The 27,729-nt window shown below is 32.1% G+C and overlaps 1 protein-coding gene across 1 annotated transcript; it reads right to left on the reverse strand.

Annotated features, from left to right (window-relative positions):
* Positions 1-1,435: 1,435 nt before the first annotated feature.
* Positions 1,436-23,165, reverse strand: LOC114337861 (lymphokine-activated killer T-cell-originated protein kinase). Its single transcript, XM_028288414.2, has 3 exons — positions 22,940-23,165; positions 22,345-22,857; positions 1,436-1,972 (listed from the first exon to the last, which is right to left on the reverse strand). The coding sequence occupies exons 1-3, from the start codon at positions 23,037-23,039 to the stop codon at positions 1,617-1,619; spliced, it is 969 nt and encodes a 322-aa protein (XP_028144215.1). The 5' UTR covers positions 23,040-23,165; the 3' UTR covers positions 1,436-1,616.
* Positions 23,166-27,729: the final 4,564 nt, after the last annotated feature.

Below are 27,729 nucleotides of genomic sequence, written 5' to 3' on the forward strand. Positions count from 1 at the left end.
ATTACCAGAAAAAACCAGCTGCCGGCCTAATAGATTAAAGAAGAACTACCCAAAGCTACAAATCTTACCTATTACACTATATAGATTGCTTGAACAATACACGATCTTCCAGTAAGAAAACCCTGTTGTTCATCTACTAAATTTATCCTCTGATTCATTACGTCTTGTAAAAATTTAGTTGTAAGTTTTAGGGTAGTATTAACAGGTTGATACCTCTGTAGTTTTCTGGCTGCTTTTTATCTCCTTTTTTGAATAGTAGAATTAGTTCGCTCATTCTCCATTCTTCCGGTATTTTATTGTTTTATGATTTTGTTAATTGTTCTGTCATTGCTGCTCCACAATATTTCAGTAATTCGTTTGGTATTCCATCCTTACCTGCAGCTTTTCGAGTGTTTTTCGTACTTCCTGTGCACTTATATTAACATCTTCATTTGTGGTAATTTCTGGTGTTTCCGGTTCTAGCATTATTTGTTTTTCCTCTGCATAGAGCTTTTTTAGATAGTCGTCAATCCATGTATCCTTTTCTATGTGTTTTGGTTCTATTAGTTCCTTTACCTCCGTTCTTTGACCTCTTATAAAGCGCCATATTTCCTTTTGGAGACCATAAAAATCATGTTCCATTTCTTTCGAAAAACGTTCCCAGTGATCATTTTTTATTCTTCTTACTACTGAATGTGTTTCGTTTCTTATAGTCATAGTCATATAGTCTTATAATTATCGTATGCCTCTTGTGTTTTAGTTGACATGTATTTTAGGTAAGCTTTTTTCTTCTCTTAAATTTTTCCTTCACTTCTGTACAAAACCATGGAGTTCTTCGTCTTGGAAGCGATTTATTTTTATTAATGTTTCTTTCACCAAGAACTTCCTTGGCTGAGGCTAAGATATTAGACTTAATTTTTGCCCAGATTTTTTCGACTCCGTCACTTTCTGTGATATACATGTTGCTGCTTTTTTCCGTTAGTCTTTTTTGGAATAGGTATCTTGTGGAGTCGTCCTGTAAGCTTTGAAAACACATATATGTGTTTTCATTTTGATTTTGCACAATACCAATTTATGATCGCTTTCTATTTCTGCTGATGTTAGTGCTCTTACGTCCAAGATTAGAGACGGGTGTAACTGTCTATTCGACAGAATATTTTGTATATTGAATATTGTATTGATTTTGTATTTGTATATTATATATTGAATATTTTGTCGAATGAGTGGACAAATTACTACTACTAAAGGTCCAGCAGTTTCAGCACTGACTTTTAAAACATTTAAAGCATCTGAACATTCCTTAGCTTCAAATTGAAGATGTGACTGAGTGCTCAACAGACTCTACACTTGTTGGAACTTATTTCATAAACTACAAAATGTTTCGCTTTCGAATGTTTTTGTAAATTACTAATAAATAAATACATAAATATTGATTAAATAACATAGCAAATATCAGTCACCTTAATCAGTATATTATTATAATACAATCAATAAGATATTAAAATGGAATTTAACAGATCTAAGTTATTAAAAATATATCTCATATTAGATTATATTAAAGCAGTCTTAAAAATATATCTATACTATTAAAAGATAATTTACTATCTAAAAAATATTATAAATAATCTTCAAAAAATTTAAGTTTGCTTGGCCTCTTCCAAAACACATACTAAATTCTTTGCATCTGGCCTTTTACTACTATCAACAGCAGTACAACAAAAATAAATCTCCAACACTAGATTATACTCTGGTCCCAGATCAACATCAGGCAGAGGAGGTCTTTGCCTAACTGTTGTCAGTTCTCTTTTTATGGATATAGGGGGCAGTTCATCTGAATAATCTTCACCTTCAATATCTTCAAGTAATTCATCATCTATTGGAGGTGTTAAAGACAACATTTCCCAGACTACTATCCCAAAAGAATACATGTCTGCTTTTGTGGTAATGCTGCTATTACCTAGAAGTACTTCTGGTGCAGACCAATGAGGTGTACCTGTAAACGTAACAATAAAATTTAGTATACATGTTTGACAAAAAGTTAAATAGGAAATGATATACAGGGTGTTTCAAAAAAAGGTAACACTGTCTCTAGGGTAGGTAAAACACAGGAAAATAATTGGGGTTTGCTTAGTAAAAAATGTTTATAATACCATCCGTTTTCAAGATACAGGGTGTTGAAATAAATTTTTCCATTTTGTTACGATTTTGCCAAAACTATTGGTAACATTGTAATGAAATTTGGTGAGTTTTAAGTGGTAGTATTTGTGGATTTTTTGACATACAATTAAGAATTTTATTTTCATCATTGGCGCGCATATGGGTAATGGTCTGAATTTTTTAAAGAAAAAAAATATGCCACTGAGGTACAGGGTTACTCACTATATTTTGACCCCACTGTAAACTGTTTTATTTACAGAATTAGAAAAAAATGTAAAATACAAAAGTTATTCGATTTTTAAATTATCATTGTTTGACACATATATCATAACTAGTGACGTAATCGACTATTTTTTTAAATGAGAATAGGGGTCGTGTGATCCCTCATTCGAAAGGTTATTGAATTCTCTATTCAGTAATATAAACATTAAGATAATTATTTATACAGGGTGTCGAGAAAAAATTTTTTTAACTTAAATTAATTGACAAAAAAAGAAGAATGTATGTAATTTATTTTATTCAAAATATCTTCTACTGCTGTTAGAAAACAGAAATAAAAGATTATTGCACAAATAAACATTGCTTTTTGCTTAAATTAAATGTTCAAACTGCCAAGAGGCAGATGGGTGGCAGCTTGAACATTGAATTGGCCATTGTGCCGTGGCACAAGTGGTGCCATTTATAGGCCGTATATCTAATTTAAAACTATGTATTGTCCTTTTCATGTAGTTTGATCTTGAACTTTGAGATTCATATTTTCTGTTTTTTCATTTGTTTCATATTTTTATGTAGGTACATAAATGCTTTTCCAGCACAGATACTCAGGGTTATACAGACTGTACTTTGATATTTTTGGTGTTTTATATACAGGGTGTTTCAAAAAAAGGTAACACCATCTCTAGGATAGGTAAAAAACTAGAAAATAATTGAGGTTGGCTTAGTAAAAAATTTTTGTAATGCCATCCATTTTCAAGATACAGGGCATTCAAGAAAAGGAAATTTTACACATTTTTTACAATTTTGCTGAAACTACTGGCAATATTGTAATGAAATTTGTTGGGTTTTAAGAGGTAGTAAACACATACAGTAAAAGGTACGATTCCGACATCGACGGCAGACGACTGTTGCAGTTGTCGCCGTGACAGACGTCACTACTTTGCACTATTAATTTGCATGAGACTGATTCTGACATCTAACTGCAATTGCTGTCTGCAGAACGTCAGTTGCTAATAATTCATTACCATCACCAGGGCTTTCCATTCCGGATGGAATGTTTTCCACTCTTACTTAGAGCTCTCTGATTCGCTTATTGCGGACATTGCGATGAATCACTCCGCATTCCACTTGTATGTTGTCAAAGTTTGTTGTATGACTTGGCTTTCGTTACAATTTTCTTCCACTCATTTCGATATCTGCATAGTTCCCTCCAGTTTCTCACTTTCTCACTTCCAGAATTTTGATATCTCTCATGACCTGGTCCTCCCATCTCTCTCTAGGTCTTCCCCTTGGTCTTTCAGTTTCTGGTTTCCATCTGGTGATCTTCTTAATCAGTAGGTCGTTTTTCCTTCTCTCTATGTGTCCCAGCCATCTGTTTCTGTGCTTTAATAAATCTAACTATGTATATCTTCTCCCTTCATTATGTCTCTTAGTTCATGGTTCATTCTTCTTCTCATTTCTCCGTTGTCCATTCTTATCGGGCCCATAATCCGTCTGAGGATTTTCCTTCGAATATTCTCAATTTTTCTTCATCTTTTTCCGTGAGGCACATTGTCTCAGCTGCGTACGTAACTACTGGTCTGATTGCAACTCTGTATATTTTCAGTTTTGTATTTCTGGATAAGTTCTTGTCCTTCATAAGCCTATGATATCTCCAGCTAATATAATTATTCAAATTAATATTGCAAAGTACATAAGTATTAGGTCTGGATCCCGCGTATGAAAAAAAAGTTGATTAATAGCAAGCTGAAAATTTGTTAATAGCTTAAGGGTGTCTAGTCGGATAAACTTTGATATATGGGAACACTGGAACAGGGGCAGTTTTAATTTTGGAACAGGTTAAAAATTTGGAACGGTCCAACCACGAAAACGGCACATTTATTTTGTCCGACAGAATAGACTTCTCTCCGAACAGAGATTAAACTCTCATGCAAAATCAAACTGCTATTTATCACCTGTCATAATTCCTGCCATTTGACATATTCTACATGTTCCACTCATTAAAAGGCCCATTTGGTTTAAGTCTGTTCTGTCGGACAAAATACATGTGCCGTTTTCGTGGTCTGACCGTTCCAAATTTTTAACCTGTTCCACAATTAAAACTTCCCCTGTTCCAGTGTTCCCATATATCACCCGGGTGGCAGCTTGAACATTGAATCTAAGCAAAAACCAATGTTTATTTGTGCAATAAACTTTTATTTCTTTTTTCTAACAGTAGTAGAAGATATTTTGAATTAAATAAATTACATACATTCTTCTTTTTGTGTCAATTAATTTAAGTTAAAAATTTTTTTCTTGACACCCTGTATAAATAATTATCTATAATGTTTATATTACTGCATAGAGAATTCAATAACCTTTCGAATGAGGTATCACACGACCCCTATTCTCATTTAAAAAATAGTCGATTATGTCATCACGCCCAGATGATGACGTCACTACTATGATATATCAAAAATCATAATTTAAAAATCGAATAACTTTTGTATTTTACATTTTTTTTCTAATTCTGTAAATAAAGCAGATTACATGGGGGTCAAAATATAGTGAATAACCCTGTACAATCCGACAAGCCAGAACTGGCGGGTGACCTTGAGCGTTTTTATTCAAAAATAAATTATCTTACTGCTTTGAAAGTATTCAAAATAAGAATGGATAGAAACTTATTTCGGATACTTTATAAGGGCTAAGATGTTTTATTTTTTGTGTAAAAGCAGCTCGTCTTATGAAAAAACGGGAAGATAGGTTTTTGTCACACATTGAACAAGGAATTCAAAAATGATTTTTAATTCAAAATATCTCAGTGGAATACCTACTATTTTTTTTTCAGACTCTAAAAATTCAGACCATTACCCGTATGCGCGCCAATGATCAATATAAAATTCTTAATTGAATGTCAAAAAAAGTACAATAATGACCTATTAAAACCATCAAATTTCATTGCCATGTTGCCAGTGAAATCGAAACTTTTCTTCAACGCCCTGTACCTTGAAAATGGATGGGGCTACAAAAATTTTTTACTAAGCCAACCCCAATAATTATTTTTCAGTTTTTTACTTATCCTAGAGACAGTGTTACCTATTTTTAAACACCCTGTAGAAACTTACTTCGAATACAAATTAAAGGGAAAATCCCAGTGTATATACCATAGTTATAAAACTTACATAGAAGTAGCAACTTCGGTTTGTATACTTAATGGTATAAAATTTATTAAAACTTTAATAAAGTCATTCAAATGGATTAAAAAACAGAACGTTTTTGATCTAGTCAGATCATTGTCGGTGACATTATGTGTAATAAATGAAACGAGCCCACTAGTTGAAATAAAGTCATCACAAATACATGCTTATTGATTACAATATATATTTGTAAGGTGATACTTGGTCAATGTTAACGTACTTTCAACGAAAACTTTTCGTTTATAAATTCGCAAAGTCTGAGCGTTAGTGCGTTGCCGCTCCTGCACTACTTAGAGCAGATTTATCGATGGATTCTCATGTAGTTTTGTCTTCTGAATCCAAATCTGAAAACGACATTTCGATATCTCTAACCGTCTTCGAGATAATCGACATCAAAGTCTAAAATGTGACGTCACAATTCTTTTATTTTCTGCCGACACACTAAACGTCAGCAGAAATCGTTGCTAGTAAGTAGGCTAGTTTTTTAATCTAAATTTGTTAAACAAAGCATAGGTTATTTACATTTGAGTTTGATACTTCGTAAATGTCAAACTAAATTTTAAATTAAGGATTAATAAAATATAAACAACATTCGATAGTGAATTTAATTATTATATAAAATAAATAAGATGTTCAAAAATACAATTTGAGTATATTTTGAAAGCAATAATTAATTAACAACTTTAAAAAGGTTTATAAGAGTATACAGCCTCCCCTTTAATGGGAGTACCTAAGGATAAATGGACTGTTCCATTAAAAAAAAAATATGTTCTGATATGTGTAATTACATCCTCCTAATCTAACGGAAAAAAATATTTGAATATTTTTCTCAAATTATGGATACCAATAACATTTTCATTTATAACTCTTTTATTTTTAAGTTGACAAAGAAAAGTTATTCTTCATAAAAAGCTCTTCGTGGTCTAAGATTTATGATGGTCAACCATCATATTTATATCAAATTTTATGCGAGGTATATAAAAAATATGAATTTCGATCAAGAGTAAAGCACCTTTATAGTTCACAACATTTAAATTAGAATGATATAATTGCACATTAAAACATAATTTTTAATTATAAACAACTTTTCATAATAGGAATTTTCCATATTATGAATTAAAATAGGTAAATAAACAAAGTTTTCGTTATGATAATTCTCGCATTTTTAGCTTGTTAATACTTAAAGAGCAACATTAACCCAGTCTATATAGACATTTCAAATAACAAAAATTGCCGGAGAGCCAAATTTTGGTGGAGAGCTAGGGTATATCATAACAAATAAAGTTTAAAAAGTCCCCATCGATCCCATGTGTGCTTCAAAAGTTATTCGGGGTCAAAGGTCAAAATTTGAGATTTTTTGGATTTTTTTCGAAAACGGTAAGTTTTATCAAAAAAAACCTTAAACAAAAGTTGCAGATCTTAAAATTCTCTACAAAAATAGTCATTACTATTTTTTTCCTAAGAGTTGCCATTCCTGAGATATCGCGATTCAAAGAGTCACATTATACATGATATGCACACGTTTCCACACCACCTGTGAGGTAGTGTACTCGGCGCGTTTTTTTTACCGTGGTTTCCCCAGTAGGCCTACCCCAGGTAGAGAAAAATTTTTGTATTTGCCATAGAACCATGTCACATCAACTTTTTCAAAAAAGATACTTTAGATTCACATTCATAATCAAAATTTCGCACATTTATTTTGCTGTACCCAACCACACCAGAGTTTTGATAGACCTGTATAGGTACATATGAGCCTTTGCTGCAAAATCTTTTGCCGAAAGAACTTCAGTTGCTCGTGGCATCGGCTCTTATTGTAATACTGAATTTTTGGGAGTCACAACTTGGATAATACCCATTATATGAAGCGTATCATTGCCGTCCAAAGTATTTACATTAATGTTAGCATTGTCTGCAACATATTGGATGAATGTGCCTGTTTCTGGTGGTAAAATGTGAGGTGGATGACTGAAAACTGCTGCTGCTTCATAGTTCATTGTTTCACTGTAAGAGGCGCATAAACCAAGAGACGAAAAAATTTGTATGAGACGTTTCGAAGTAAACCGCCGATGAAAAAAACTGAAAGACCCAGCTGTAGTTTAGATTTAAAGGTTCTAGGCCGAACAGCTGTCATGATGCAGTGGCTAATATTCGTACAAACTAATTTTAGATGATCTAAATTATGACGCTTGTTTTTTAAGATGACTTGTTCCAAAAAATATGACAATGATTCGGGAATATCGTTATTTGTACCCTCGAACATTCTACCTGGTGGGGGGTACATAGTATTATCGAAAACACAAGATTGAATATCTTCACGAACAATTACTGCTGCGGCTTTCAAAGTTTTTAACCGCTTGTCTTTTTCATCCAAGTCTTTTTTATCAGACCAAACTTGACTTAAAATATCTTGGTAATTGTCAATAAAACAAATAAATGTTAATTTTCCAGGCTTTTCTGTAATAATAATTCTACTACCATACTTCAATTTCAATCGTATTTTTATAGTTCTGTCATCTAAAACTACATCTTGACAAATATTCCTTAATTCATCCAACGAAAACTGGCAATCATCACTCGTTTGTATGAATTGAAACATTTTCTCTATCGCAGAGTTTACAGTTTCATCTTGTGGACGGCCAATTTTACAACCAGTATTAGGTTTTAAGAAACATTTGTAACAACTGTCATGGTATTTTGCATCAGCAGCGACTAAATCATACTCAAAATTAATACGTTCAAGAACAGCCTTCGAAACATCATCAGAACGATCTTTAGCTAATTTCAACAGGGATTCTTTGAATTTTAGTGTAGTCACGTTACGAATTATTTTTCGAAGATGCTGTGCTTTCTTTATCTCAGATTCTTCATTGACTTTATTGCCACAAAATAAAGAGTATTTTTTAAAACAAAAATGTGATTTACTTACTCGCGTTCTAGTATGAGGTGGACTTACTTTTGAAGTACTAGCCTGTTCCTCCTTGTCTTTTCAATGCAGCGATTTAAGTTTTCCGAATGTATGATTTTCTGCAATTCACGTGTATTGTAACGGATTTTTGAGTTCTTAAATACTCAAGAAACTCATCACCTCTCTCCACACTAACCTCGATTAAATTTGGCATTCCACGATCAACCACAACTGTTTTAGTTTCACTTAAAAGTTTATTGCAAATAAAGTAAAACTGAGACATTTTTAAAACTATAAAATTGTACAAATAACGGTAACGGTACTAAATGGTAGACGCTTGTAATAAGTACTTATATTCACTTGAACTGAACCTTTAGCACTAAAAGAAACAGATAATATTATGAACCAGACCTACGGACAATACTGTAGCCATTGACAATCTGTTCTTTTTTAAACAATGGTATAGCCAAATGTTTTTCAAGGCCACGTGGATAGAGGAAATTCAGTTAGGGACTGATTACCTTTTGAAGAAATATTTTCAGAATAGTATAATATACTATATAAAAGAGACACAAATAGGCATTAATACTTACCTTAAGGGCCACATATGTATATACGTGGCTTATATGTGCATATAATGTATAAAGTAACTTTTAAAATCGCGATATCTCAGGAATGGTCACTCTTAGGAAAAAAATTGTAAGGACAATTTTTGTAGAGAATGTTAAGATCTACAACTTTGGTTTGAGGTTTTTTTTTGATAAAACTTACCGTTTTCGAAAAAAATCCAAAAAATCTCAAATTTTGACCTTTGACCCCGAATATTTTTTGACGCACACATGGGATCGATGGGGACTTTTTAAACTTTATTTGTTATGGTATACCCTAGCTCTCCACCAAAATTTGGCTCTCCGGCAATTTTTGTTACTTGCCAAGCATTTTGATGTCTAAGTTGACCGGATTACATGGTTTCCCATCTAGAAAAGGCTGAAGTGGTAATTGTCAGAACAAGGTCAGAATTCGGTCTGTGTCAGTTGTTCTGATAAGTACCATTTCAGCTTTTTCGACCGGAGAAGACATGTTACTCTTTAACTATTAAAAATCCGTTAACATCGACCAAGTGTCACCTCCCAAATGTATATTTTAATCAATAACCATGTATTTATGACGACTTTATTTCAACTTAGACTAGTTTCATTTACTACACAGAATATCATTGAACATGATCTTAGATCGAAAATGTTCTGATGTTTTCTAATCCATTTAGATGACTTTTTTAAAGTTTTAATTTTTGTACCATTATACAAACCGAAGTTTTTACTTCTATGTAAGATTTACTTCGAATAATTGGTTTGTAAGGGTTAAGATGTTTAATTTTTTGCATGAAAACGGCACATCGTATGAGAAAAAAGGAAGCTGATTTTTTTCACAAATTGAACGAGGAATCCAAAATTGATTTTTAACTGAAATATTTCAGTGATATACTATTTTTTTCTTTTAGTGCAGTCACTGAAGGTTTTCACCTCCGATTTCGTTGAACCTCCATCGATTTTCATGAAAATTGGTGAGTAATTAGAGGATACCTCAAGGAACAAAGGTGACATGATGCCAACTTGCGCTTTTACCCTGGGAGTGGATGCCACCTCTTCTCGGGGGTGAAAATTATTTTATTAAAAATAATACTATAAGTCGATAGAGGGACAAATTATAAACAAAATTTGTTATATAAAGGTATTAAAATAAATAAACACTTTTTGAGTTATTAAAGACCAAAGATTTTATTTTTTCGTAAAATAATCCATGTTTTAAATCGGTTTTTCACGTATAAATCAAAAACTATAAGCTTTTACAAAAAAGGTATTATGACTGAAATTGAAGATAATAAAAAATTGAATACATTCCTCACATAAAGAACTAAACTAATGTTAGTTCGAAGTGAGTTATTGGCAATTGAATGTGTATTTTCTTCGACGAGTACTCAAATCTAAGTATTCAAGCTTAAATAACGGGAAATAGTCCAGGGCGCATCTGTTTTGAGATGGACGTTGAGAGGTGACTCAAATTTTTTTGCAGAAATTGCTTGAAAATAAATCAAATAATAATATTTGAGTTATCCTCCCTCTCAAAAAGGTCCGGAACATTGTTTAAATAATCAAAATGTCAAAAAATGAAGGAAAAATTCGATTTTTTTCTTCGTTTTTTGATTATAACTTTAAAAGTATTCATTTTCGAGAAAAGTTGTACTGACATAAAAGTTGCATAATTAAATTTCCTACAATATAGAATTGGTTAAAAATTTAAAAAATAGTCACCCTAGTAGCAAAATAGCAATTAATTGCAAAAAAAATCATACAAAAACAAGTATTCGAATTTTACGTTTTTCAACCATTTCTGCTACATTTACGACCTTCATATTTCACCCAGAAAAACTTTATGATACATTAAAACAATACTGTAAATTTAATTAAGATCGGTTCAACAGATTTTCCAAAATAAATTTTGCAATCCAGCTTTCGCAAAAAAAATTCATTTTTTAAAAATGTTACAGGACTGAAAATAAAGCAGGTAGCAAGTTGAAATTTTTTTGCTTATAGAAGTGTACCGTACCTTTCATTTGCAATTTGCAAAATTAAAATCGATTAATTACCACGTCGTCAGGAAATTTTTTAAATAAACTTTAATTTTTGGTGCTACGCGCAGGACAGCGGTGTTGGATTCACACAAGTTGATTTCCACCAAAATTTCTTCCAATCTTTATTTACTATATTATTTTCTTACTCTATATTTTGTTGTATTTTAATATTTTAATTCCACAAAAATCAAACTAATTATATTATTGTTTATGAAATATTGTTTAAACAATTGCATATGTTTAAAAATAATAAACTTTTATTCTCTAAGTTAAAATATATGAACAAAGAAAGTTTTTGCTAATAAAAGTGTTATTTTAAAGGATAGAGTATGAGTTTTTATTTTGCAATAAACAAATGTATTTATTTATATCGAAATGTAATAAAAATTAAAATGTATCAATCATTATCAAAGGTCATTGGAATGCCCAATCAGAGCAAACTATCCGCTGTCCTGCGCGTAGCACCAATAATTAATATTTATTTAAAAAAATTCCTAACGCGGTGGTGTTAATCGATTTTAATTTTGCAAAATTGCAAATGAAAGGTACAATACACTTCTATATGCAAAAAAAAATTCAACTTGCTATCTGCTTTATTTTCAGTCCTGTAACATTTTGAAAAAATGAATTTTTTTTGCGAAAGCTGGATTGCAAAATTTATTTTGCAAAATCTATTGAACCGATCTTAATGAAATTTACATTATTGTTTTACTGTATCACAAAGTTTTTCTGGGTGAAAATATGAAGGTCCTAAGTGCAGCATAAACGGTTGAAAAACGTAAAATGCGAATACTTGTTTTTGTATGGTTTTTTCGCAATTATTGCTATTTTGCAACAAGGGTGAATATTTTTTTATTTTTAACCATTTCTATGTTGTAGGAAATTTAATTACGCAACTTTTATGTCAGTACAACTTTTCTCGAAAATGAATACTTTTAAAGTTATAATCAAAAAACGAAGAAAAAAATCGAATTTTTCCTTAATTTTTTGACATTTTGATTATTTAAACAATGTTCCTGACCTTTTTGAGAGGGAGGATAAGTCAACTATTATTATTTGATTTATTTTCAAGCAATTTCTGCAAAAAAATTTAAGTCACCTCTCAACGTCCAAATGTACTAATATTTTTACAGATGGGCCCTGGTCTAAAAACGATGCAAGTATAAAATATTCCTGCTAAACATTTGCCAAAGTACTTCGGAATACCTATCGAATGAGCTTCAGAACAAGGTAATAGCGTCAAAATTAAGCAACTTATAATGAAAATAAAAGAACCGTTTCGAATTTTTTAGGAAAAAGTGAAAAATAAAACATACGTCATTTCCACAAAAATTAAAATTTATAGTAATCCTTAAAAGAACTTCTTTATATTATCATAAGTAATGTGTTCGATAATTTTGACCGGTTTAGAATGCATATTTTTGAAAAAAAGATATAATTTAAAAAAATCATAATTTTTAAAATTATTGTAATTCTCATATTCTTTTGATAATAACTCCAAAAATACTCAATATACATAAAAAATTATATATAACCAAATTTTAGTTTTTTCTGTGCCAAATATTTTACCTGTTTTACTATTTCTATAGGGTAAAAAATAACTGAGATAGAAACGTTTAAATCTTAAATTTTGCTGTAGGAACCATACAACCGGGGTCATTTAACCTTTTATTTTTAAAAAAGTAAGGGGTTTAAAAGATTAGGTTCAACGTGCTTAAATAGCACCTGGAATTAACTTTCAAACAGTTTTTAGACGAACCTGATAACGTAAACACAAACGGAGTTATTAAAAAAAAACAATACCTAACATTTTTTGGAAAAATTTTTGAAAGATAAATTTTGAAAAAATTTTGAAGCATAAATTTTAACGCTTTCAACATGTTCGGGGACTCATTTAATAGATATTTTTAAGTACTTTGACAAATGTTTAATAAGTTTATGTTATAAAATGCATAAATTTCCCGTTATTTCACTCGCCGAAAAAAATATACATTCAATTACCTATAACTCACTTTTCTTCTTCTTCTTAAGGTGCCGAGACCGCTTGTCGATCGTTGGCTCTCATGTTGTGCAGCATATTAACAATCATTGTCTTATTTACAGCCGCACGAAATAGTTCAGTGCTAGTTTTCCCAAACCATTGGCGTAGGTTTTTAAGCCAAGAAGTTGTACGGCGGCCCACACTTCTTTTTCCCATTATTTTACCTTGCATGACAAGGTGAAGTATGTCATATTTTTCTGGGTGACGCATTATATGACCAAAGTATTCCAATTTGCGCCTTTTAACCGTGTTCACTACTTCGCAACTTTTATTCAAACGTTGCAAAACCCTTTCGTTTGTGACTCTTTCTACCCAACTGATCTTCAGAATACGGCGGTAGACCCACATTTCAAATGCTTCTAGGTTTTTTAAAAGCGATTCTGTCAGTGTCCATGCTTCAACCCCGTAAAGTAGTACTGGGAATATATAGCATCGGACCATTCTTATGCGAAGTTCCAAATTTAGATCATGACTGCACAGGATTTTCTTAAATTTCATAAAACTTGTTCTTGCTTTGGCAATTCTACTTTTTATTTCTGTACTAGGGTTCCAGCTTTCATTAATATGAGTACCCAGATATACAAGATTACTTACTCGTTCAATTGAGTCATTACCGATTGTTACGTTATAGTTATTATTATTTACGGCTGCCTGTTTACTAATAACCATAAACTTTGTTTTTCTTGCGTTGAGTTTGAGTCCATATATCGCGCAGAATGCCACCATTCGATTCAATAACGCTTGAAGATGTTCAATTGATCCAGTCAGCAACAAGGTGTCATCTGCGTATCTGATATTGTTCATAAGCATACCATTAATGAGTATTCCCTCTTTTGCGTTTTCCAAGACTTCATTTAAGATTGTTTCAGCGTAAAGATTAAACAACATTGGTGACAATATACAGCCTTGTCGAACTCCGCGCTTGATTTTTACTTCTTCAGAGCACTGATTCGCAACCCTAATACATGCAGCCTGGCCCCAATACAAATTTGCGATTATTCTAATGTCCCTACCGTCCAGACCGGTAGTTTTGAGAATATGTAGCATTTTTTCATGGCGAACTTTATCAAAGGCCTTTTCAAAATCAATCGCGCACATGAAAACGTCATGATTTACATCTCTGCATCTCTGAATTAAAACTTGGGTTGCGAATAGTGCATCACGCGTTCCAAGGCCACAGCGAAAACCGAATTGAGTACTTGAGATTCTTTCCTCAATTTTTCTATATGTTCTTTGATGAATGATTCTAAGAAACGTTTTCAATACATGACTCATTAGGCTGATGGTGCGATAGTCGCTGCATTTTGTGGCTCTGTGTTTTTTTGGTAGTACAACAAATGAGGATTTAAGCCAATCTTTAGGAATTTTTCCGCTTTCATAGATTAAGTTGAACAATTTCGTAAGTATCTTAATGCCCTCGACACCTAAAAGCTTTAGTGTTTCTACGTAAATCCCATCTGGTCCGATCGCCTTCCCGTTTTTTGCGTTCTTTATAGCGTATTGCACTTCTTCCTTAGATATTGGAGGACCGCTTATGTCATTTAGCGTTTCTAGTTCGCTTCTTTCATCATCGAATAATTCCTTTATATATTCTGTCCATCGTATTAGTTGACCTTCGATATCGATTATAATTTTTCCGTTTTTATCTTCGATTAGTGGAGGATTACATTTTTTATTCAGTCCTGCAACTTCTTTCAGTTTTTTGTGCATATTGAATGCGTCATAGATACGCTCGTAGTTCTCAATTTCTTTACATTGTTGTTTATGCCACTCTGATTTAGCTGATCTTATTTTTCTTCGAATCATACTGTTTAGCTTTTTGTATTCTGTCAGATTAGCATTCTTATATTTTCTTCTTGCATCCATTAAATTCAATATCTCTTCTGTCATCCACTGTTGCTTATTCCTACGCTGATTTTCCATTAGATGGTCTTCTTGGACTTTTTCCAATGTTTCTTTGCATGACTCCCATAATTGTTCTTCTGAATTTTTATTTCCCAATTTCTGAAACTGATCTTCTAATTTATCGGTTACTATTTCTTTCACTTCCGCATTTGAAAGTTTATCTTTGCTGATCCTAGGAGATATTTTGGGTTTTTTAATCTTTTTAAATTTAACTCACTTTTAGTTGACGTTAAAAGGTTTTTGTAGTAAGGGGTTTATTTCATTTTTTATTGACTTCAATTTTGATAATAATAACTTTTTTGTAAAAACTTACACTTTTTGAGTTATTGATGAAAAATTTGTTAAACACATGCATTTTTCTCCAGAAAAATTAAAATTTTTGATCTTTAATAACTCAAAAAGTTTTGATTTATTTTAATAACTTGATATAACAAATTTTGCTTGAAACTTGTCCCTCTATCGAATTATGGGGTTATTTTTAATAAAATAATTATCACCCCCGAGAAGGGGTGGCATCCATCCCCAGGGTAAAAGCGCAAGTTGGCACCATGTCACCTTTGTTCCTTGAGATATCCTCTAACCACTCACCAATTTTCATGCAAATCGATGGAGGTTCAACGAAATCGGAGGTAATTCGCGGTGTGCAAGTACTTGGAAGGGAAACGAGAAACGACCGTGCGCGAGTCGCGGAGAAATATTGCAACTATCTTAAATAATTCATATTGTCAATTGAAATTGTCAAGTTGACGTATATGTCATACCTTCTGTCATTGAAGCAGAAAAATTATATATTGCTCCACAATATTGATATGATATGCAATTATTATATAAAGGTAAATTTAATTAATTGTATTTGGGTGCAGTACTGCATTTTAGTAACTAATTTTATTTACTACATACAATTGTTCACGTTTTCATAACATAACCTGAATCTTATTTTTTCTTCTTACTATTTTTTTAGCCTGTGGCCTTGACAATTATCCAGTAACCAGGACTAATATAATTGGCCAATATAATTAAAAGTGCGAATAAAAGTACAGAGCGTAGAAATAGGGGTCGCTTTGCCGAACTTGCACGGTCCCAATAGCTCATATCCACCTTCAGTGACTCCACTATTTACAATTTCAGACCATTTCCCGTATGCGCACCAATGATGAAAACTTAAGGTACGATTCCGACATCGACGGCAGGCCGTAACTGTAAACGGCAGTTACAGTTGTTACCATGACATACTTATGTACTTTGCACTATTAATTTGAATAATTATTAGCTGGAGATATCATAGGCTTATGAAGGACAAGTACTTATCCAGAAATACAAAACTGAAAATATACAGAGTTGCAATCAGACCAGTAGTTACGTAAGCAGCTGAGACAATGTGCCTCACGGAAAAAGATGAAGAAAAATTGAGAATATTCGAAAGGAAAATCCTCATGGGCCCGATAAGAATGGACAACGGAGAAATGAGAAGAAGAATGAACCATGAACTAAGAGACATAATGAAGGGAGAAGATATAGTTTGGTTTATTAAAGCACAGAGACTGAGATGGCTGGGACACATAAAGAGAAGGAAAAACGACCTACTGATTAAGAAGATCACCAGATGGAAACCAGAAACTGAAAGACCAAGGGGAAGACCTAGAGAGAGATGGGAGGACCAGGTCATGAGAGATATCAAAATTCTGGAAGTAGAAACTGGAACTATACACATATCGAAATGAGTGGAAGAACCATGTCATACAACAAACTTTGACAACAGACAAGTGGAATGCGGAGTGATTCACCGCAATAAGCGAATCAGAGAGCTCTAAGTAAGAGTGGCAAACATTCCATCCGGAATTCCGGAAAGAAAAGCCCTGATGATGGTGATGAATTATTAGCAACTGACGTTCTGCGGACAGCAATTGCAGTTAGATGTCGGAATCAGTCTCATGCAAATTAATAGTGCAAAGTAGTGACGTCTGTCACGGCGACAACTGCAACAGCCGTCTGCGGTCGATGTCGGAATCGTACCTTTTACTGTATGTTTCTACTACCTCTTAAAACCTGCCAAATTTTATTACAATGCTGCCAGTAGTTTCGGTAAAATCGTAATAAATGTGTAAAATTTTCTTTTCTTTAATGCCCTGTATCTTGAAAATGGATGGCATTGCAAAAATTTTTTACTAAGCCAACCTCAATTATTATTTTCCAGTTTTTTACCTATCCTAGAGATGGTGTTACCTTTTTTTGAAACATCCTGTATATAAAACACCAAAAATATCAAAGTACAGTAGAACCCTGAATATATGTGCTGGAAAAGCATTTATGTACCTACATAAAAAGATGAAACAGATAAAAAAAATAGAAAATTTGAATCTCAAAGTTCAAGTTCAAACTAACTTTTACAGTGCATAAAAAGATAGATAACAGAACAAAAATCATTATGTTTAGGAAGCTGCTTAAAAAAAGATAGTTACACTTTAGTCTGTGTTTAAATCTTTGATTTTTTTAAAATCTTCTAACATATTCTGCATAAGTCCAAAATATTGACTAAGGTGCTAAGGTTCTCACTGCTCAAAATAGTCTAGTAGTCTAGTAGAATAATGGCAGCACCCTCAGCCTCCTGCTTAGTTACAATTTTGATTGAAAGGTTTAAGATCTCCACCTGCTTAGCACACATTGGCCCAGAGATTGTTACACCCTCCGATCTTTTTGCAAAAACCATTTATTTGGAAAGTGCTTCATCAAGTTGTGGAAAAGTCAATCCTTGCAATGATTTCCAAGCAGATACAGAATGTTTACATAGTTTTAAATTAGATATACGGCCTATAAATGGCACCACTGCTTCCCCACCTAAGGCACTTGATTAGCCCCGATTCATTCAGTCATCCATCATTCTACAGTGGTAAGGTAACTCATTCTCATAAGCAATGTTGCCAATTTGAGCACTTTCTTCAGTTGCCTATATCTAATTAAAAACTAAACATATTATATCGACGGTTGAAAGGCAAAAGTTACCAAACACCAATTTGGGCGATATTGAGTTATATATATCACTGAAATCAGAAAATTTTTCTGCATCGATTGGTTGTATCCTCATGTGCCTACGATTAATTTTTTGTCGCTTGGTAATTAACAATAATTGATATTTTTAACAATTTTCGGGGACCAAGCGACTAGAATTTTCTAAATTTAAGGACAACTTTCATTTGGAACCTATTCCACTTTAATGCTTTACAGTTAGTAAGTCTTTGTTAGATTGTATTTGAAATGTTTGAGCACGTAGTGATTTTTCACACACAATATCTAGAGTTTTTAAAATGCTTAAGTAATTTTACCCTATCCAAAAATATTTTTTTTTCATTTATTACTTTTTTTCGCACATTAAATACCATTTTTTGTTTAGTTAATTATTTCTAGATGTAACTTTCTTAACCTTTAACTACCCGCGCATCAAGTTATAACATAACTACACACGTGGCATACTTTATACGCCACAAGAAAATACACTTAAAAACAGCGGATTTCTTTATTTTTTTTTTTGAAAATATACACTTAGTTGTTTGTTATAAACCTTATTTGGCATCAGTGAATACTTGGAGTTCCTTCTCAGTGAGCCAATTAAGATTTATAACTGGAATCATGGAATAACTGGATTCCAAGATAAATAAAATAACTAATAAAAATATTTTTTAAATGTGATTTTTTACAGGAGAAAAAGTATTGTTTATAAAGAAAAATATATTTTGTGCCTGAGTATCTGTGCTGGAAAAGCATTTATGTACCTACATAAAAAGATGAAACAGATGAAAAAAAAACAGAAAATTTGAATCTCAAAGTTCAAGTTCAAACTAACTTTTACATTGCATAAAAAGATAGATAACAGAACAAAAATCATTATGTTTAGGAAGCTGATTAAAAAAAAGATAGTTACACTTTAGTCTGTGTTCAAATCTTTGATTTTTTTAAAATCTAACATATTCTGCATAAGTCCAAAATATTGACTAAGGTGCTAAGGTTCTCACTGCTCAAAATAGTCTATAGTCCGTCCCACCTTGACTTTACAGTATAGGGAACATAGGCAATGCAGTCCTTATGAGAGTTTTTAGAGCAGTGATGCCGATTTTATCAAAAAGGATTTGTAATCGAACATTAGAGAGATTAATAAAACTATTTTAGAAAGCCAATCTGCAATTTTGGGATTCATATGAGTAATAACTATAGTATATCAAATAAACTTAAAAGCATACGAATCCTAAAATTGTAGATTGCCTTTCTAAAACAGTTGTAATTTAATCTCTCCAATATTCGATTACAAATTCTTTTTGATAAAATCGGCATCAGCAATCAGCAGAATAATGGCAGCACCATTTGTTTATTTTTTTTTGAAAAAATACACTTAGTTGTTTGTTATAAACCTTATTTGGCATCAGTGAATACTTGGAGTTCCTTCTCAGTAAGCCAATTAAGATTTATAACTGGAATCATGGAATAACTGGATTCCAAGATAAATAAAATAACTAATAAAAATATTTTTGAAATGTGATTTTTTACAGGAGAAAAAGTATTGTTTATAAAGAAAAATATATTTTGTGTCGTAATGACTAAGAAACAATTGAAATATGTACTTACATTACTACTTTTATTAATATAATCGTGGCATATATTGTCCACCACCGGAAACAACAAATAATAAACTGTAAATTACGATCTTCCCAGAACACCGATTATAACGAAACTAAAACCAAATTGTAAAGCCCATTCCAGTGATAGGTTAGGATTAGAGAGATAAACAAGGTCAAAAATTAAATTTTTAAATATATTTCCAGTAGAATTCTTATATCTGGCATACAAAATACGCCAGCGTGTGTAGTTAAAGGTTAAACAAGATAAATAGTTCTTTCTTTCTATCTAAATAAATCAGGTGTAATTTGTCGCTTGGTAATAATTTACCTGCCGTTTTTTTAATGTTTTTGTTGCTTAGATATGATATATTTCTTTAAAGAAGAAATTTTAAAAGTAAGCTCATTATTATTGCACGTAGCCTGTTCCACCGTTTAAAAGGGCTCCAAATCATTTGATTTGTAGTTAGTAACAGAATATCGGTCAGTGTGCTCCGAATTGTGGAATAGTTAAAATCTATATTTTTTACTATTGGGTAGTACTTATTATTATAACAACTGATTTTTGGATCCAATAATTATTCCAATAAAAAACAATGCAATTTGCAATTTTCTCTCGTTCTTCATATTTCGCACAGTAAAATTTTCGTTGTCGCGATAATCCAAAACATTTCTAATATTTTTAGGGTAGGTACAAGAAATCAGTACATAGTTGAAATAAGAAATTTATACATTTCACTGGTCATGCATGTTGTATAGATAAAGACGACACGATTCAAAGTAAGGCCTGTTATTAAAATAATAATTACTGTGTATTATATTTTTTAGTTTTATAGTTCAACCATTTTACCTGTTACAAAACATGAATGATTTTCGGCTAGGTTATATTTCTTAAAATACAGTCAAAAATATATCACGTTTAGTCAATTTTTCCAGTTCTGATAATAAAAATCAGTCACCTTCGGTATTTTTTTCCAGTTGAAGGTAAAAAAATTTAGTTGGTAGGTAACTTTTTCCTGGTTGCGATTTAGCAGAAAATATTACTAACTGACACTATTTCAGAAACTATCAAAATAATAGATAGTCCACAAATGGTAGTTTATAAAGTATCTAACCTGCATTTAAAGTTCGTTGGAATTGTGACAATAAAACCACAATCATGTTTTATGAATTTTTTTTCAAAATTTCAAACTTTAAACCTCTCTAGTGTAAAGTTAGCCAAATGTCGCTTGGTCATTTTTGCCTTTCAGCCGTCGATATGTTTTACTCGATATGTCGATATGTAGATTCACTTTGTATTTATAGATAAAGCTTATTGCTTGCTTTCCAACTTCATAAATTAGTGATAATTATGTGCACCCTTTTTACTTCTGTTTAAAATGCATAGTTATATCTAGCATGCAATACAATCTCACACATTCAGCATAACATGTTGCGTGTGGATGTAATGAGTTAAGACTTGAAATTAATTTTCATCTTAGAAGTTCACATATCTAATGGCCATACATGAGAGAGGTTCGCATATTGATGGAGGCACTATGTGGCTCACATTTATGCCATCCACATGTAAAGTGTTAACATGCAGCGTCAAATGACAAGTGAATGATATCCTGGCTTTCCCCAAGCTCTACTACTATTGATATTTCAATACAGTGGAACCTCGATTATCCGTCAGGGCACCGGACCAAGGGTATGACGGATAATCGAAAAGACGGTTAACAGAACATTAACAAAACTTAATTGATCAAACGATGTTTGTGACACAATCAATGTTCGAATTTGAATCAAATTTAATTATGGTGACACACAGGTATTGACTGTAATAATTATTGTGCTGTGCATTTTTATTTTCGGCTTGCGATTCTAAAAATAGAACTCTAAAAGCCTCACCTAGTATCATTTATCACCTATTTAAATTGAAATTTAATCCAGAGCCCTGAATAAGAAAAAAAATTATTTACATAAAAAAATGTGGTGGAGGCATAACTGCACATGTACATTTCAACGAATTTCGTTTGGCTTATCGCAATGCTCAAACAAAATGAATTGATGACTAAATTTTTACTTATGTAGGTTAGTCAATATAACTTATGTAGGTATGGACACTGACGGTTAACAGAGGTGACGGTTAATAGAGAGACAGATAATCAAGGTTCCACTGTATATGTCTCCCTCACAGCGTAGGTATACAGTTTCCATCCAGTGATTTTCGGTGACACTATCTTGATAAAAAATTAAAAATGCAATTTAAGTAATGGAACATTATGGCATGGATAATCTACTGTTCTACTGTACTTATTTGCTCACATACTTTGGCTAATTAACCCATTCGCAGACACAACAGTTGATTGAGATTGGCTGATTGACTCTAGTCCAAGCCAAGAAAAAAACCCATTCACAGACACAACTGCAACGGCGTAACCAGGATGGCCCTAAGCGGGGGGTTACAAGGCCCTAAGGGGGGGGGTTACAACTACTGGAAGGTCTCTAGCGGGTATGGTGTTAAGCGTATAGAGCTCAAAGTACATCCCAATGGAGGGGTTATAACCCCCAGAACCCCCCCTGATTATGCCTATGCACAACTGCATATGCAGACACTTACAAAGGGAAATTACCATGGACTTACAAACACATCTGTGTTTAAACGTCCATGGAAATTACTGTGTGCAAAGAAGTCATGTCCACGAATGGGTTAAACAAAATTGTAGAAATCAATCTTTACATACCTACATATTCTGCATCTTCTCCGGCTTTACTTCTATCAATTTCCCCAGACTTGGTTAATGGTAAGCAAACTCCAAAATCACATAACTTACAAACCTCGAACTCCCCTTTAACAAGTACATTGTACGATTTAATATCACAATGCAACAATAGGGCAGTATTATGTAGATAGTCTAAAGCCTTTGCTACATCATACGAAACTTTTAAGATAGTATCACTAGGATAAGGTACATCTCCCAAATAGTCCAAACGATTTTCATTTAGATCACCTAGAGAACTGGTACATTCTTCCATGGCTAAAATATTAGTTCCATCTGAATCCTTGGTAAAAGCTCGAAAGCCCACTATATTTGGGTGATCTAACTTACGAAGTATTTCTGCCTCATTTTTGAGGCGTTCATTAATAAATTTTGATGTATCTCTATTTTTGTGGCTCTGTATTAATTTTTTTATGGCCCATGGTGAGCGAAATTTTCCAGGAATAGGAGATCTTTGCAGTTCATACACAACAACACCTAAAATGTAATTTAATAAACGTTTAATATTTAATGTAATCAGCTAGTAATTATTAGAGAATGAAACTAAAGCAATATTTACTTGTTCCAAATCCAATTTTTTTCATAAGTGGGCTCGGGGGTATTTGGACCTTCACATTATTAGTGAGTTTATTTTTTAAAGGAGTTTTAAAACTATCCATATTTTAAAACATGTAAGTAAAAACTATACACTAAACTAAATTATTGGTAAAATAAGTTTATGGAATACAAATAGAGTAAAATTAAAGAGCACGTTATTTTTAAATCTATGTCATTTGTCACTAAACTTTTTGAATGACAGAACCCAGAACAGTCGCATGCCATAGGGCACTAGAACATGCTGTCAAAATTAAATCAATATGGCGGCTGGGAGGGAAACAAAAATGTTATTCTATCATTTATTGTGTTTAAAATCATTTTAGTTGCGTTTCTTTGTAATTTTGTTTTGTACAAGGATTAATTTAACATTTTCACTGGAAGAAATAATTCAAAAATATAATAAGCCTCATTTCTGTTTTCTGTTGCGTGTTTGAAGTGTGGAATGTGAAGTAATCATGATAAAAGGTTTGTTCCAACACAACGAGAAACCGTCCATGTAACGATCATCATCCTGCGCAGTATATTGGGACCGTGCAAGTTCGGAAGAGCGACACCTGGTTTCATAGCTCAGCAACATTTTTAGCACTTTTAATTATTGGCCAATTATTTTATTCCTGGTTACTGGATAATTGTCAAGGCCATAGCCCAAAAAAGAATAAGGAGAAAAAGAAATATAATTTTTACTATTTATAACAAATCATTTGCGAAATCCCATTTTCTTCAATTACAGTAGGTATAAAATATCGCTGTGTCTAGGTACACGCTAACGTGTACGCAAATAAAAAAGTTAGGTACACGCGAATTAAACTTCATCCAGCCAGTGACGTCATTATTTAGCGTGCGCAGTGACTTTATATTTTGGTACACGCTATTTTGATATGTTCAGTGTTTGTGTTTGTTATTTGTTTGATAGAAAATATTTATATTAAGGGAAGTTGAAGGCAGGGGCGTCATTTGATAGGGGGCAGGGGGGGCATTTGCCCCCCCCTGACCCTGAAAATTACTGAAATTTAGAAAAAATAGATCAATTTTGTATTATGTTTGCATATAAATGTATTGTATATATAATGCTTGCCCCCCCCTATCAAAATTTCAAATGACGCTCCTGGTTGAAGGGAAGCAAAACTATTCAGATGTTTCAAACTTAATTGTAATAAAACAATATGTATATAAAAGTATATATTCAGGTTAGCAAAATAAATATTATATACAAAATACTGCTAAAATAATTTTTATACGTAAGTTAATTATACCAGTTTATATTGGTGTTTATTTTTGCTGTGGTGTTTATTTTTATTTATACAGGGAGTTGAACTTGTTACGATTTTCATAGAAAATTGGTTTTAACTTTGTAAATACCTTGTATAACATAATAAACCTTTATATTTCTGTGATATGGAAGTTAAGAAGATTTCGAACATAAAATAAAATATAGGGTGTTCCATTAAAAAAACATAAGTTTGGTCTGCCACTATATTATGGTTTTACCCCTGTAACATTCTAACTAATTTTAGTAATTTTGTAATATGAAGCTCAAAGTTTGCTAAAATTTTTGTTACTAACTTTTATTGCTATCTATTACTATAGCGGATCTACTGAGCTTTATCACACTAATCAATCGCCCCGTATATTTTATCTTATTACTTCTGCTACCCTTAATTGGCCTTAATCACGAATTTTTGTCTCTTATCTTTTTCATACCGTTTTAGAATGGTGTTAAACTCATTAAAAGAACTAAATAATTGTCCACACTCCATAGTTAATTTAAAAAAAAACACTAAACAAGTAAAAAATAAAAAACTCTTTAGTCTGTGGTTAGACAAATTCTAACCACACTCTGACACTCGCGATACTTACAGATACTTAATACCACATCATACAGCGGCTCAAATTAGCGTGTACCAATAAACCCAGTCATAGTACACGCTAAATAATGACGTCACTGACTTGATGACGTTTAAGCGTGTACCTAACTTTTTTATTTGCGTACACGTTAGCGTGTACCTAGACACAGCGATAAACGATACGTCAATTTGACAATTTTAATTAACAATATGAATTATTTAAGAAATATAACATTATATTTATGTTAAAAAAGTTGCAAGATTTGTCCGCTATACGCGCACGATCGTTTCTTGTATCCCCTCCAAGTACTTGCACACAGCGAATAGTAACATGATCGTTACATGACGGTTCTTCGTTGTGTTGGAACAAACCTAAAGTTCAGTTTTATCCATGATACTATACATATTAAAAAAAAACTCTACATTTTCTTGTACGTACATTTGTCCCTGTATGACCTATGCAAGTTCTTGTATCGAAAATTGTATGTAATTCGGTACGTGATTGGTCGAAATTTTGTTTGTTACTCTGTGTCACGTTACATTGGTATGGTAGTATTAATACTGCGTCTACAGCTGATTATAAGGATTTTATAAAATTTATAAACTTTTAAAAACTTATTTTAACATTTAATGTTGCTTGCTTGCTTGGTTATTGCCCTTGCTTTATGCAATTTGTCCAGCTCGATCAGGTTGGCGGTCACGAAACATTTAATTTTTAACATTTAACATTTAATAAACAGAATTTTTACGTTGGCTGTTTGATAAGGCTGATTATTTGTGTTTTTATTTTGTTTTAATTTTTGTGCTAAATATTTCCATATTATATTGTTTGATCCAAATTGGATATTTCCCTCTATTAAAAAATTATGCAACACAATGAAAGCCAAAGTTATAGTTTGAACTTTACTAGGAGCTAAATATATGGATATTAGTAGAACAGTAGTCCATATATTAAGTATCAATAAAAAATTTATAAATAATAAATACAAAAACACAACTAAATTAATCAAGACATAAATCATATTATGATCCCATTTTCAGCCGCCATTATGAAATTTAGATGTTTTGCCAGCAGGTTTTACGTTTTTGCTCTTTGCGCACAAATTGGCGCAGTTCTTGTAGAAGAAACTGTGTCTGACACAAATTCTTGTATCGTTTCTGATATAAGAACTTGTACCCGTGTATCACACTATGCATTTTTTTGACATATCAGAAACGATATAAGCGAGCCAATGAAATGCTAACTAATAGGAATGACATGTCAAAAAATATGATTAGGTATTCCCTATATATTTTTTCAAATTTAGAAATTGGCAACAAGGGGATTATTACGTGAATTCCTTATTGTTTGACTTTTCCTATACTTACTGATTCTCTAACAACAGCCAACACTGTTTTTTAATATTTCTCTTCACTAATCTAGCATTACGTAATGTTTTACAGGGTTCCTCTAATATGTCTTTTAAAACGGAAGGTATTGAATCCTTTTTTTAAATTCTTCTATTCTTGCTGACATTGTCTAATAATTATGCCATAAAATCTCTTCCAAAATCATCACTAGTAAAGAACACATTCTTGCAGTGAGCACATTGGCTTTGTCAGACCGGCGACAAAAATGTAACCATTTCTTACATAAAACATTATCTTTGGGAAACCGAAAAAATCTAATTTCATCAGCTAAACCTTTAATACGAATGTTGTTCTCACAATTTAAAACAGCATACCTAATTTTTACTATGTTTAACGGACATTACGAACTTGTAAGTCTCCAACTATGTCACGACTCTCATTTTGTTAGTTATAGCACAGTATAAGTACAGAGAGACAGTAGAACATCTCCCCGAAAAATTAGAAGTAAAATCTTTAAGGCGCATGGCGACCGCGCAAGCTACTCAGTCGCTAGAGAACCACTCTCGCATTGTTATTAGTCGCGTAGAAACGTACGGGTAAACAGTGCCGTATTTTGCTCAAACTGAGTTAGTTTTGTGAATAATTGTTAGTATTGTGAAGTTGAACATGAGTAAAGTTCCAAGTGGTATTAGTTGGTGTTCAGCGAAAATGTGCAAGAACAATTTAAAAAATTATAACTAGTTTTTTTCGATTTCCGAAGGAAGCTGATAGGTATGTATATAATTTTTAATTTGTTTATTTAACCAACTTAACACAATAGTTGTAATGTAACCATTTCTTACATAAAACAGTATTCAATTATTATTGGAAGTAGTAAAATGTTACGTGCAGTTTTTTTAAATACTTCAGATACAATAATTGTGTTTACAAAGAGGAAATATTTTATAAAGATTTTTTGATATATATTATATATTATTTATGGAAGTTAATAATAGTCGGAAAATCTAGTGTTGTCTAAATAGTAAGTAAAATTAGTTTATGTTCAGAGCACGAAATTGGGCAATGTTGTGCCAGAGAGAAGATTTGTTAAACAAGAAAACAAACTTAAATTCGAACAGATTATGCAGTGTGTATTTTGAAAATACTATGCTATGTTTGCAAATAAAACTCGGAACAGGTTATGTAAAAACGCAGTACCATGTTTATTTACTTCAATAGAAGACATTCCAAACCAACATTCGAATGTTGATCACGGTGAGTTTATATGTTTGAAAGCTGAAATTTCCATGTAACCCTAACAATCTTCTGCTATTATCTTTGCTATTTATATTGTTGACATACAAATTTGTTGCATTGTAGTATTGCAATAAATTATAGTTTGTTTACTATGTAAACAACTTTACTATTTGTTATTAAAAACTCTTTTTAGTTAATGTTTTCCACCTAGATGAGCTTCGGATTTGAACAAATTGATTAATTATGTTCTTCACAGCATCTTTTACATCTATCTTTCTCCTACATTGAGCACTTATATGTCCAAATCTCAAGCACTTAAAAC

The sequence above is a fragment of the Diabrotica virgifera genome, chromosome 2, assembly GCF_917563875.1.
Source record: "Diabrotica virgifera virgifera chromosome 2, PGI_DIABVI_V3a".
Classification (NCBI taxonomy): Eukaryota; Metazoa; Arthropoda; class Insecta; order Coleoptera; family Chrysomelidae; genus Diabrotica; species Diabrotica virgifera.

Coding starts and splice junctions, on each gene's coding strand:
- LOC114337861 (XM_028288414.2), bottom strand. CDS start 23,039: ATGGATAGTTTTAAAACTCCTTTAAAAAATAAACTCACTAATAATGTG. Junction 22,858..22,939: donor AAAAATTGGATTTGGAACAA/GTAAATATTGCT, acceptor ATTACATTTTAG/GTGTTGTTGTGTATGAACTG. Junction 1,973..22,344: donor AGAAGATGCAGAATATGTAG/GTATGTAAAGAT, acceptor TTACGTTTACAG/GTACACCTCATTGGTCTGCA.